The sequence below is a fragment of the Leopardus geoffroyi genome, chromosome B3 (assembly GCF_018350155.1).
Source record: "Leopardus geoffroyi isolate Oge1 chromosome B3, O.geoffroyi_Oge1_pat1.0, whole genome shotgun sequence".
Classification (NCBI taxonomy): Eukaryota; Metazoa; Chordata; class Mammalia; order Carnivora; family Felidae; genus Leopardus; species Leopardus geoffroyi.
This window is the reverse complement of record NC_059337.1, coordinates 31,167,355-31,179,656: the sequence shown is the minus strand read 5'-3', so window position 1 is coordinate 31,179,656 and position 12,302 is coordinate 31,167,355. Positions and strand designations below refer to the sequence as shown.

Below are 12,302 nucleotides of genomic sequence, written 5' to 3'. Positions count from 1 at the left end.
GTGTGTGCACAGGTTTCTTTTTGGGTTCAAATGAAGGGTTTTTGTGAGAGAAGCCAAGCAACATACAGATGTCCCCGGCCCACCACTCTTTTTCTATCTGCTGGTTGAGGCAGGTCAGGGGCGAGGCAGAACAAGGACCAAAATGAAACAGCTTGTCGGTAGACCAGAAAATCAGGGTTCTGGTTCCTAGTCCCGTGACACTCGTGGCACTGCCCTCTCAGGCTGGCAGCAAGCACGTGGCCATAGTGCCAGATGCCCCAAAGAGAGAAAGGAGAGAGCCCTGCTCTTCCTGCTGTGTCCATTTGGAAGAGAGGAAGCCTGTACCCCCTCAAACCACTCATTGTCAAGAGGAGTGGGGTAGGGACTGAATGTGTGTGTCCCCCCCCCCTCCCCAGATGAAGCCTTAACTGCCCAATTAGATGGTTTTAGGAGATGGGGCCTTTGTAGAGTGATTAGGGTTTAGATGAGGTCATGAGAGTGGGACCTTCATGATGGGATTAGGAAAGAGAGGGACTCTCTCCACAAACATGTACTGAGAAAAGGCCACATGAGAACAGCAAAGCAGGAGAAGGCCCTCACCAAGAACCAAATCTTCTGGCTCCTTGATCTCAGACTTCCCAGCCTCTGGAACGTGAGAAATAAATGTGGTTTGAGCCACCCAGTTTGTATTTTATTACAGCACCTTAAGCCTAAAACATCTTAGGGTGCAGGAAAGCCATCAAAGAATAGTCCTGTCAAAAGGATCCAGCATGTCCCACTGGCCAAAGATGGTTCCATTTAAGCATCAGAAAGTTTAAGGACTGACTCCACTCCTGACTTCTGCTTCTGGGAAAATGGAGCATTTTTTCCTCCCACTAAGTAGAGCTGAAAACCTTGGACATTACTTACGAAACAAACATAAGACTCTAAAAGGTGAAGAGAAGGCAGACTGGCTAGGATCCTCAGGAACTGAAGGATCACAGCAGAGTAGATCTTAGATTGCTTTGTGTGTCCCCGCCTGGAGGCGGGAGACTGGCAGCCTGGGACACACCAGCACACAGAAAACCCTGACAAGCATCCTCTCTTGAGCCAAAGGACCAGGAAAGGGGCCATCCAACAAGACGGGAAACTACAGATACTCACGGCTGGCCTCCAGTCACAGCACAGAGAAACTGCAGTCCCTTTTCCACCCCTGCGCCCCACCCCCCCCGCAGAGGCTGAGTGGGTGCCTAGATTCCCACCCCACATGGCAACAAGGAAGTGGCATTCCCTCCTCCTTTCCTCACTGGTGCTGTGTCTGGGGAGCCCTGCTAAAAAAGAGGATCTAAATAAGATCCAGAGTCTCAATACCCCAAATGTCCAGGATTTAAAAAAAAAAAAGCCAGGAATGAAGAAACTTTCAGTTTGAATGAGAAAAGACAACAGATGCCAACACCAAGAAAATACAGACTTGTATGCCAAAGATTTTATTTTTTTAAATGTTTTTATTTATTTATTTTGAGAGAGCATGTGAACAGAGGGAGGACCAGAGAGAGAATCCCAAGCAGGCTCCATGCTGGCAGCACAGAGCCCAACACGGGGCTCGATCCCACAAACCATGAGATCATGACCTGAGCCAAAATCAAGAGTCTGACACCCAACCAACTGAGCCACCCAGGCGCCTCTATGCCAAGAACTTAAATTTTTTATTTTTTTATTTAAAAAATTTTTAACACATCCATTTTTTTTTGACAGAGACAAGAGCGTGAGTGGGGGAGGGGCAGAGAGTGAGGGAGACACAAAATCCGAAGCAGGCTCCAGGCTCTGAGCTGTCAGCACAGAGCCTGACGTGGGGCTCAAATTCACAAACCTGAACCAAAGTCAGCCCCTTAACCAACTGAGCCACCCAGGTGCGCCTCTGCCAAGGATTTTAAAGCAGCCAATGTAAAAATGTCTCAAGTCTTAATAGAAGATACAAGGAACCAGATATAAGTTTTAGAACTGAAATCTGTAGTAATCAAAGTGAGAAATCAATAGATGGACTTGTTAGAAGAAAGAATCCATGGATTTGAAGATAAATCCTAGAAATTATCCAATCTGAACAACAGAAGATAATTTGGAAAATAAGCACACAGAAACCAATAAAACAGAATCTCAGACCTGCAGGACTATAACATAAGCTCTAATATTCATGCCTTCAGAGTCTCAGAACATGAGGAGAAAGAGGCTAGGACAGAAAAAAAATATGCAAAGAAATAATAGCTGAAAATCTCCCCAACATGGCAAAAGTTCCCTAAACCTACAGAGTCCAGAAGCTGAATGAATCCCATGTGGGTTGGACCCAAAGAAATCCATGTTGAGCTACATCATACAATCAAACTTCTGCAAGCTAAAGAAGAAAAAAAAAATCTTGAAAGCAGCAAGAGAGAAATGACACTTTACCTTATGGGGGGAGAAACTGTTCGAATGATCGTGGACTTCTCACCAGAAACCATAGAGGCCAAGTGGAAGAAGCACGTTTTTCAGGCCCCGAAAGAAAATTTCAACCGAGAAGTCTATATTCAGCAAAAATCACCTCGAGAGTAAAGGGGGGAATCAAGATATTCTCCGATGAAGGATAACTAATATAAGTTGTCACCAGCAGACCTAAAAATAAAAAGGCAAAAGGAGGATCTCTAATCAGAAGGGAAATGATGAAGGAATCTTGGAACATCGGGGAGTAAGAGCAATGGAAGGAGTAAAACTATGGATACGGTTGGACTTGAGCATTTTCGGTTCCGTTTGACAGTTGAAGCAAAACGTGGAACACTGATGGATGTGGTTTTCAGAGTATGTAGAGGGAATATTTCAGGTTATTATAAACAGGAGAGGGTAAGGGGAGGTAAGGTTTCTACACGGCACTTAGACAAAGCGTCGATACCAGTGAACCGTGACAAATACGTGTATCGTATCTAGAATAACTACTTCAGAGGCTGTGCAATGTAATACACTCAAAAGCAACACCAAGTCAAAGTGGAATTCGAAACATTCAAGTGGCCCACGGGAGAGCAAGAAGAAGACAAAAATGGAAAAATCGAATAAACAAAAATAAAGTGGCAAAAAGTCACAAGGAAGTTCAAAGTCTCCTCAAACGTTTAATATAAGCTTGATTACCCAGGTAGCATTCCATCCTCAGTGCGGTCACAGAATCCCACAGGTACTTCTCTCATGGCCTTAAAACATGGATTGTAATTTTGTGTTTAGTCATTTGCCTCTTTTATCATTCTGAGTTTGTTAAGGATGGGAATTGTATTCCCATGTTTGTATAGCCCCAGTGCCTAATAAAGTACTCCTCCAATAGATGGGGGAAAAGATAAAGACTTGAACGGATTTAAAGATGTTGAATGTAAAAAAATCCTTGAGTCCGTAATAGAAGAGTCTATAAAAGATGCAGTCCATCCCCCCAAAAGCCAAATCAGTCCTGATTTGTCACCATTGGATGTTATTGGACCAAATTTTTAGCCTGAAAATTGATAGTTAAAGGGAAAGAATTCAGATCTCTCCTGTGTTTTTTAGCATTTCAGGATAACCAGATAACCTTAGTCAATGAGGTCCAGCTCTTCTTTACAGGAGATTTCTAGCTGAGGTAGAAGGAATGACAGAAAAACACCATTTTGTGACTCCCAGTTAAATACTTGATTGAAGCAAGGATCATCAAGGATAATAAAGCCATAAAGTGAAATGTTTATGTGATGTGAAACTGGATATTTTGTGGTGCTAAAGAATCCCCTCCCATAAACAACCCAACCTCCTCAGTTGGTAAATGGTTGAAAACACTGGCCCAGCTACACAGTGGAATACTACTCAGAAAAGAAAAGAAAAGAACTGATAATCATAATGACACAGATGGATCTCAAATGTACTATGCTAAGGGGCACCTCGCTGGCTCAGTTGGTGGACCTTGTGACTCGACCTCAGGGTAGTGAGTTCCAGCCCCACGTTGCACGTAGAGCCTACTTAAAAATGAAGTAAAAATATTTTAAAAATGCATTATGCTAAAAAACCAGACTCAAAAGACTGAAGATTCCATTTATATGGTGTTATGGAGAAGGCAAAAACTATAGGGACAGAAAACAGATCAGTGGTTGCCAGCAGATGAGGTGGAAGTGTTGACCAATAAGGTGTATAGGCAAATTTTGGGTGATGGAAATGTGTTATCTTTTGACTGTCGTGATGGTTATGTGAGTGTATGTATTTGTCAAAACTCACACTTTAATAGGGTGAATTTTACTATATATAAATTATACCTTAATTTAAACAAAACAACCAACAAATAAATCACCCCGTAGATTGCTCAGTGGGCACAAGGTGTGAAACATACCTTTACAAAGCAGAGGTCTGGTGACCACCTCACCTGTGATCAATTTCAGCTACACTAAAATGGGACAACCAGATGTTGGGTGCCTCCTAATGTGAAGCAATTTTGGAGTACAGAGCAACACCTAAGAGAGATCTATCTAAGAAAACGTTCAGACAAATCCAGAATATGATGGGGCATCTCAACTGGCTTAGACTCCAGGAAGATCAAAAAAGAAAAAGAAAAAAGGGTGAGGTGGGTGGAAGAGGGTGGTTCAGTCCAGATCAAAAATGATTAAAGCTGGCCGCCTGGGTGGCTCAGTCAGTTAAGCGTCCAACTCTTGTCTTCCGCTCAGGTCATGAGTCCTGCCTTGGGCTTTGTGCTGACAGCACAGAGCCTGCTTGGGATTCTCCTTTCCTCCTCCCCTCCCAGCCCTTCCCCCACTCCTCTCTCTCCTTTTCTCTCTCTCAAAATAAATAAATAAACCTTAAAAAATGATTAAAGAGTCATATAATCCTTGATCGGACTCTGCTTTAAGCAAACTAGCTATACAAGTCATTTTGGGGACAATTAGGGAAATCTGAATGTGGACTAGGTATTAGATGGTACTAATTTTATTAGGTATAGTAAATGTATTGTGGCTTTGTAGGATATTGCTTTTTAGAGATGCCTGTTGAGGTATTAGGGATGAAATGTCATATTTTCCCAGTTTACCTCAAAATACTTCCACCAAAATAAATGAGTAGATGGAGGAGGAGGAAGCAGAAGTAATAGGCAGGGGCAAATCAGGGCTATGGGTCAGGCACCTGTGCCTGCTCCACTGACGATGGAATGCAGGCTCCTTACAGAGGCCTCTTGAGACCTGACCTGACCTGACCTCACCTTGCTCTGTGTCTGTCCTCACCTCCCAGCCCTCCCCCCAGCCCCACCCCAGCCACACAAGCCTTCTTTCAATGGGCCAATCCCTTTTCTGCCTGCAGGCCTTTGCAATGGCCTTTCCTTCCGTCTGGCGTATCTTCCTGTCCCCCGCCAGCCAGCTGTCTCCTGAGGACTCAGCCTAAGCGTCACCTCAGAGAGTCCCTCCCCCACAGAAACATCTGAAGTGGGTTCTGCTTCTCTGCCCGCATTTTGTTGCTCGACTGCACTTGCCACCGGGCAGGTGGTGATGATGTTTCTGTTTATGTGTTCTGTCTGTACGTTGGCATTTAGGGGCCACCGGGTCCCCAGGGTCTGCGTGTATCACGCACGGGTGCGCGCCCAGCGCCCAGCTGCAGGCGCCTCGGCCTCGGGCCATTGCTGCTGTTTCCTGCTGGCAGTGTCGACCCCGTCCGGGACTAGCCGGGTGACTCTCCCCGCCCCCGCCGGCCACGGAGACAGCTGCAACCCGAGACATCAGACCTGACCCCGCTGCTCGGCGCCGGCGGGAAGCCAGTTTTCCTCCTCCACCTCCCAGCCAGGTGACTGCCCCCAAACCTTTCCCGCACCCGGGGCCCCCAGCCCACCCCGCCCAACCTCTGCCCTGCCCGAGAAACTACACTTCCCAGCAGGCGCGGGAGCGGAGACCTCAGCTCCCAGCGTGCTCTTAGGCGCGGCCCGGCCCCCGCGTTAACCCCTCAGTGGCCGCAGGCTGGCGGGAGCGGCGCGGGGCGCAGGTGTCGGGGGCGTGGGGAAAAGCGGAGCTGAGGAGGGGATGAGATTGGAGGCCCTTGGGAAGGAAGGGACCTGGGGTTAGCCGAGGACGGGCAGCGAGGAGGAGGGTGAAGGGGAGGCGAACACTGCGGAAATTAGGAATCTGGACATTCACCTTTTCCCGAAAAACGAAACTTTTCGGGTGCCAGCCCCCGACGGCGCTGAGGAGGTAAGGGAGTCTGCCCTAGCTAAACGGCCGCCTCTGTCCCACACACAACTTCGCCTTGATCTCGGCACGTCCAGAAAGAGGAGAGTGGCCATCTCCACTCCCTCGGCCCGGCAGGAGGGGGCGAGGGTGGGCGGGTGGAGTTTGCGTCCCTCCGCCCCGGGAGCTGACCTGGGCGTTTTCCTGTGACCCTCCTGGACCATGGCCTGGAGCTCGGGAGCCCTTCTTGTCACCCCTGTCCTCCCTCTGAGTCGTGGGGACCTGGTTCCAGCGCAGATGTGCCTGGAGATTCCTGCCTTCCCTCCTCCTTGTCCTCGCTCTAGTCCTGACCAGTAGGTGGTGGCAGGCTGGCCAAGCCCTGCCGAGGGGAGGAGAGGGAGTCTCTGGGCCTCTTTATCCCAGCCCTGGCCTCCCAGGAGGGGTCAGGTTCACTCCCTCAGTAGTTGTGGACCAGATGCAGGCCAGGTCCTAAGAAGCGGAGTCATGGGCGAGTAGAGCTTGCACTCTGGGGTGGGAGTGGAGGTAGAGCCAGACAACAAGCAAGATAACTTCATATTCTGGGAGTGCCATGAAGAAAAGAACACTCTTAAGTGTCCCAGACAGAAGGGCCAGCAGAGGCAAAGACATGGGGATGGGAAGACAGTGTGCTTGGAGCAAGCGAGTGAGGGGGAGTCTGGGAGGAAGTGACATGACCGTGTGGGCCCAGGAAAGATCCGGACTTTATTCTAAAAGCAGTGGCAGCTCATGAGAGCCCCGGGAGAGTGTTAAATAAGGCAGAGTCGCGCTTCTCCAGCCTGAGCTCCACAGCGCCCCGGGCTTCCCCAGCGCTTTCAGGTGGGGCCCCGGGCTTGCGGCCAGGCCAGCCGACTTTTCTGCCAGTCCTAGCTGGCCGCCGCCCGCTCTGACCCTCACGGCTCTCCTTTGCAAAATGGGCTGAGAATTTCCACCTCACAGGGGGACACTTGACCCAACCTGCTGTCATCCTCCCCCACCCACAGGGCCCAGCCACCCCTCCCACAGAATGCCTGAGGGCCCCGAGCTGCATCTGGCCAGCCGCTTCGTGAACGACGCGTGCAGGGGGTTGGTGTTCGGCGGGTGTGTGGAGAAGTCACCCGTCAGCCGCAACCCCGAGGTGCCATTTGAGAGCAGCGCCTACTGCATCTCATCCTCAGCCCGTGGCAAAGAGCTGCGCCTGACCCTGAGCCCCCTGCCTGGGGCCCAGCCCCCACGGGAGCCACTGGCCCTGGTCTTCCGATTTGGTATGTCCGGCTCCTTCCAGCTGGCGCCCAGCGAGGCACTGCCCGCCCACGCCCACCTTCGCTTCTACACAGCCCCACCTGGCCCCCGACTCGCCCTCTGCTTCGTGGACATCCGCCGCTTCGGCCACTGGGACATCGGGGGCGAGTGGCAGCCAGGCCGCGGGCCTTGTGTCTTGCTGGAGTATGAGCAGTTCAGGTAGGCCCAGCACCAGGTGTGATGAAGTCTTGGGCTCCGGGCCTGGCTCTCTAATTAGCGCCTCGCTGGCCCGTGAGGGGCGAGTATAGCCCCCTCTGGCCCTCAGTCCCTTCCTGTGTAGACCAAGACGGCGTCCTTTCCTGGGACATCTCTCTGAGCTAATGGATGTGGAACCCCCAAACTGGTATGGGGGTGGGCAAGAGGATGGCTAGACATACCCTGCGGACATATGGCCAGTTCGAGTCAGAGCTGGGGATCAGCATCCCACTCTTGTTTCTTGGTGCTCTCAGGAGGCTAAGAAGAAAGGTGAAGGGGCTTTAACAACCTGGTAAGAAGGGAGGCTGAGAAGGAAGGAATGGCTTCAAGGGGGTGGGCAGGGGACTGCCTAATGACATGGTTTCTGCATCAGGTTTTGTGGTCTCCCACATTCTGCCTGCCCACTGGCCTGTGACAGCCCATGGTCTCCTCCGTGGGAGGGGTAACACCAGGATGTAATGGGTGTCACAGAGGATGGCACGGTGGCAGCCCTTCCCTTCCTCTAAAGGTGAACTGCCTATGGGTTTCTGTTTCATGCCAAGCTCTCTTCTAGGCGTTGGGGGTACAGCAATGATCAAGATGGATGTGGCCCCTGCTCCCACAGAACTAAAGTTCAGATGGGCCGGGGGGACAGGAGACAAAGTAGATGAATTCACATAGGTACACGCCTGGAGAAAAATCCAAGAGGTAGAGAATGACTCTAGTCTGGGTATACGGGAGCGGGGGGGGGGGGGGGGGGGGGGGGGGTTGGCCACTCTAGGTGACATTTGAGCTGAGGCCTGCCTGATAAAAAGGAGCCGGGCTTGCAAAGTTCTAGAGGAAGAGCAATATAACAGACAAGCACCACAGACACGAAGGCCCACAGTGGACCTGGCAAGTCCTCCCTTCCTTGGGGACGGCGTGCTTTCTGTTGGCCCTCAGACTTGGTTGCCCGTGGGTCAGGGCGTCTCTAGCACCACAGAAGCCACTTGACTCCTGGCCTTTCCAGGCATGACCCCCAGTGCTCCCCAGGGAAGTGTCTGTCCTGGTCCTGGATTCCTCCCATCTTATCTTTCCTGGGAAGTCATGCCACAAGTTAACTCTTTGCCAGCTGGCTCTGAAGTTCCCGTCACACGAGGAGGCATATTGGCCGTTTCTTTGGTCTCACAGCTGGGGAGCCTGCAGGGATCTGCTCCTCTCAGTGATCTGACCACCTAGGCTAATGTCCACTCTTACCTTCACCCCACACTCTGTCTTCTGGCCCCTACTTCATATGCTCCTCATGCCCATTACTGAGTCAGTCTTGCCATGGTCTTTCCCCACAAAGAGACAAGATGCATTTCCTCTTCGTGATGGTGAGAAAGGATCCATGACCCCTGGAGGTGGGGTGGGGGCTGCTGGGACACTCACTAGCCAGGACTTGCCTTACACACCTGCTACACAGAACCAGTCCCAGCTTCCTTGGAGATCTTCAGGGTCTTGAGAAAAGTTGACCCCACCAAAGTCAAATCCTCAGAGCTAACCAATCAGAAGTTCTAGACAGGGAGTTTCAGACTGCAGGCAGAGTCGTGAATCTGAGGACTTTGGTGATATACCCACAACATATACAGACTCGTGTATTTCCTTGAACACATTGCTTTTGATTGGTACTTTTCACCTTTCATTGTGAATTACAGTCTTATTCTGATGTTCCCATTTAACAGATAGGAAAATGGAGGTTCCTGCTGCCAAAATAGCACTGAGGTTGGGGAAAGGGGAACAGGGACTCCCGTGTTCCTTCCTCTTGCACCCAGGAATAGACACTCCCAGCCCCTCTCCCCTATCCTGCAGCAAGGCATTAGGGATGGGGGTAGAGAATGGGTCTCATGAGCCCAGGCTGTGTTCCTCCAGGGAGAATGTGTTACGAAACCTAGCGGACAAGGTCTTTGACAAGCCCATCTGTGAGGCCCTCTTGGACCAGAGGTTCTTCAACGGCATTGGCAACTATCTTCGGGCAGAGATCCTGTACCGGTCAGCAGGCAAGCCACGAGGACTAGGGAGGGCTGGGTGCACCCACATTCCCTACTACTTAGCCTGGCTCCCTCTCCACCCCACTTCAGATTGAAGATACCCCCCTTCGAGAAAGCCCGTGAGGTTCTGGAGGCGCTGCAGCAGCGCAGGCCGGTGAGAGTGCAGGAAGGAATGTGCATGTACCTATCAGAGCAGGCCAACAAGTGTATGGCTGGGTCAGGTGTCTCCAGCTTAGCTCAAGTACATCCTTTCTTGGCTTTGGGTCCATTTCCCTTTCCCTGCAGTGTGGGGGGTAGGGGGTTGGGCGGGGGGTTGCTGCTAAGGCATGGTCTCTGAGTCCTGTCAAGCTCAGGGGTTCTGCTCCCCGGGACTCAGCTGCCTTCTCAGTGGTCCTGCGTCAAGCTGACAGCCAGGTCCTGCCCTGCCCCTTCTCCAGAGCCCGGAGCTAACCCTGAGCCAGAAGATCAAGGCGAAGCTGCAGAACCCAGACCTGCTGGAACTGTGTCACTCAGTGCCCAAGGAAGTGGTCCAGCTGGGTGAGGCCTGGGAGGCAAAGATGGCTAACTACCTGTGCTTCAGCATGTTGTGTAACCTCAGGGCAATTCCTGCCCCACCTGGGGCATGGATATTTGTAGATCTAGTTGTTGCTGAATGGACTAGGCCTACTCACTTGTCAGGTATCTGTATCCTCTGAGGTGCCCATGAGGCAGGCAGGACAAGGATTACCAACCCCACTCCAGGTTGGGAAAGCCATGGCCCAGAGTGGGGAAGACACCAGCCCGAGGGCATGCACAGCTGGAGGAGGGAGAGCCTCGGCCCTCTGACTCAGGCCATCAGCTATATAGCTGAGGTCTGGGCCAAGTTGACCAGGCTCCCCCTTCTCTCAGCCCGAGTCAGCCCTCTGACTTCCGCCTGGTTCCTCTGTCCCACAGGGGGCAAAGGTTACGGGCCGGAGAGCGGAGAGGAGGACTTCGCTGCCTTTCGGGCATGGCTACAGTGCTATGGCATGCCGGGCATGAGCTCCCTGCAGGACGGGCGTGGCCGCACCATCTGGTTCCAGGTTTGGGCCCTAATCTCACACAAATGGAGATCCCAAGGAAGCTAGTGGGGCAGACAGATCTGGGGTCACAGTGGGGCAGGAGCTGGGGTCTCCGAAGTGGAGATGCCCAGGGCCTGTCATGACCCCCAAGGATCACACTGTTCTGCATGGTCTATGTCTTCCCTGTGTTATGCCCCTCCCCTCCTCAATCCAAGGGTCCCAGCTAGTACAGCAGCCCAAGGCATGGTGGCCTTGTTGGTGTCCTTCACCTGGGGAAGAGGGGGTGGTCAGAGAGGCTTCTCACCTGAGGAGAAGCTCCGCCGATCTGGAAGGATGGTATGAGCTCTGCCTCTCCAAGAGAAGGTACCCCTGCCCCAACCAGGTTGATTCCTCAATTCTCCTCATTCCATTTCAGGGGGATCCCGGACCCCTGGCACCCAAAGGTAGGCTACTCCTATTGTAACAAGCTAGGACAGCACAAAGAACTAGATGGCCTGCAAGAACTACCTCACCCTTCTCCACCCCAGTCCCCACTCCACTCCCAGAGTGGGAGAGTCTGCAGAAAGGGGGCTGAGGCCGCAGGTCCCTCCAAGCCCAGTGTCAATGTCCTGCAGGGGGCAAGTCCCGCAAGAAGAAATCCAAGGGAGCACAGCAGGGTCCTGAGCACGGATCAGAGGTATGGCTCTCTCCTCTGCCGTGGTAGCAGCTCCCAGGTGCCCTCCCTTGACAATGGGGGGCAGTGGTGGGTCCTCATCAACCTCTGAACTGCTCACTGAGCCCCTTGAGGACCTGGCTCTCCTCTACTCAGGACCCTCTCCTTCCAAGCACGGCCCCTTCCAGAACACGTGGGGCACAGAGAGGCCTTTCTGAGCAAACTACAGCCTGGCAGCCCGAGGGGACCAGCCTCTCGCAGGACCCAGAAGTCCCCCTAGTCCCTAAGAAAGGAAGAAGGAGGGGGAGACCAACAACCTCAGGTGGGCAACAGGCCTTCCTCAGCATTGTTCTCTGGGGAGAGGAGGGGCACCACCAAATGGGCTGTGCAGGAGGCAGGGGCGGGGGGGTTGGGGGGAGTCCTCAGCCTGTGGTCTGAGCTGCCATCTCACCTGTCCTCCCAGGCCCCCGCAGACCCCAAAAGATCAAAGCTGAGAATGGGGGGACCTGAGCCTCTTAGCAGGAGGGTCTCCCTGCTTGCATCCACCCCCTTTGCCTTGCCCTGGATCGAGGGGCCTGTGTAGCGTGCTGGAAGCAGGCTGGAGCTGAAGGTGCCTGGATGCCCCTGTGGCTGTTCCCTGCACAGCTATGATGTTTTACTGTACCCCACCTTCCCCATTTTTTAAGCCCATGTGAAAGATACTGTAATTTTTTTTATAAACTAATAAACTTGAGCTTCTTGGCACTTCTTGGGCTGGCTGCAGAAGGTCTGGATAGGCCAAGTTGGGAGGACCTGCTGCCTGACCCTGGAGACAGGAGAGCCACTGGGGCAAGGCAGACTGAGCCCCATCCCCGTCCTCAGGGCCCTGGCCCTCACGCAATAGTCTGCCTCTGCAGGTACAGCCTGTCAGAGGTAGCACAGAGATCCCGGCCCTCAGCAGGCCCTCCAGTCCAGAATTCTCAGCACTGACATTGGTCCGTGC

At 52.4% G+C, this 12,302-nt stretch overlaps 1 protein-coding gene across 4 annotated transcripts; it reads left to right on the top strand.

Moving 5' to 3' along the window:
- The first annotated feature begins 5,489 nt into the window (after window positions 1-5,489).
- Window positions 5,490-12,053, top strand: NEIL1 (nei like DNA glycosylase 1). 4 transcript variants are annotated; one of them, XM_045449036.1, is made up of 10 exons: window positions 5,490-5,751; window positions 7,148-7,604; window positions 9,510-9,629; window positions 9,719-9,782; window positions 10,066-10,165; window positions 10,562-10,689; window positions 11,084-11,111; window positions 11,283-11,344; window positions 11,477-11,642; window positions 11,784-12,053. In XM_045449036.1, the coding sequence occupies exons 2-10, from the start codon at window positions 7,171-7,173 to the stop codon at window positions 11,828-11,830; spliced, it is 1,149 nt and encodes a 382-aa protein (XP_045304992.1). In that variant the 5' UTR covers window positions 5,490-5,751; window positions 7,148-7,170; the 3' UTR covers window positions 11,831-12,053. The 4 variants fall into 4 exon arrangements, with proteins under 4 accessions (XP_045304992.1, XP_045304990.1, XP_045304993.1 ...); XM_045449034.1 differs by lacking the exon at window positions 5,490-5,751 and adding an exon at window positions 5,905-6,152; XM_045449035.1 differs by lacking the exon at window positions 5,490-5,751 and adding an exon at window positions 6,290-6,481.
- The last annotated feature ends 249 nt before the right edge of the window (window positions 12,054-12,302 follow it).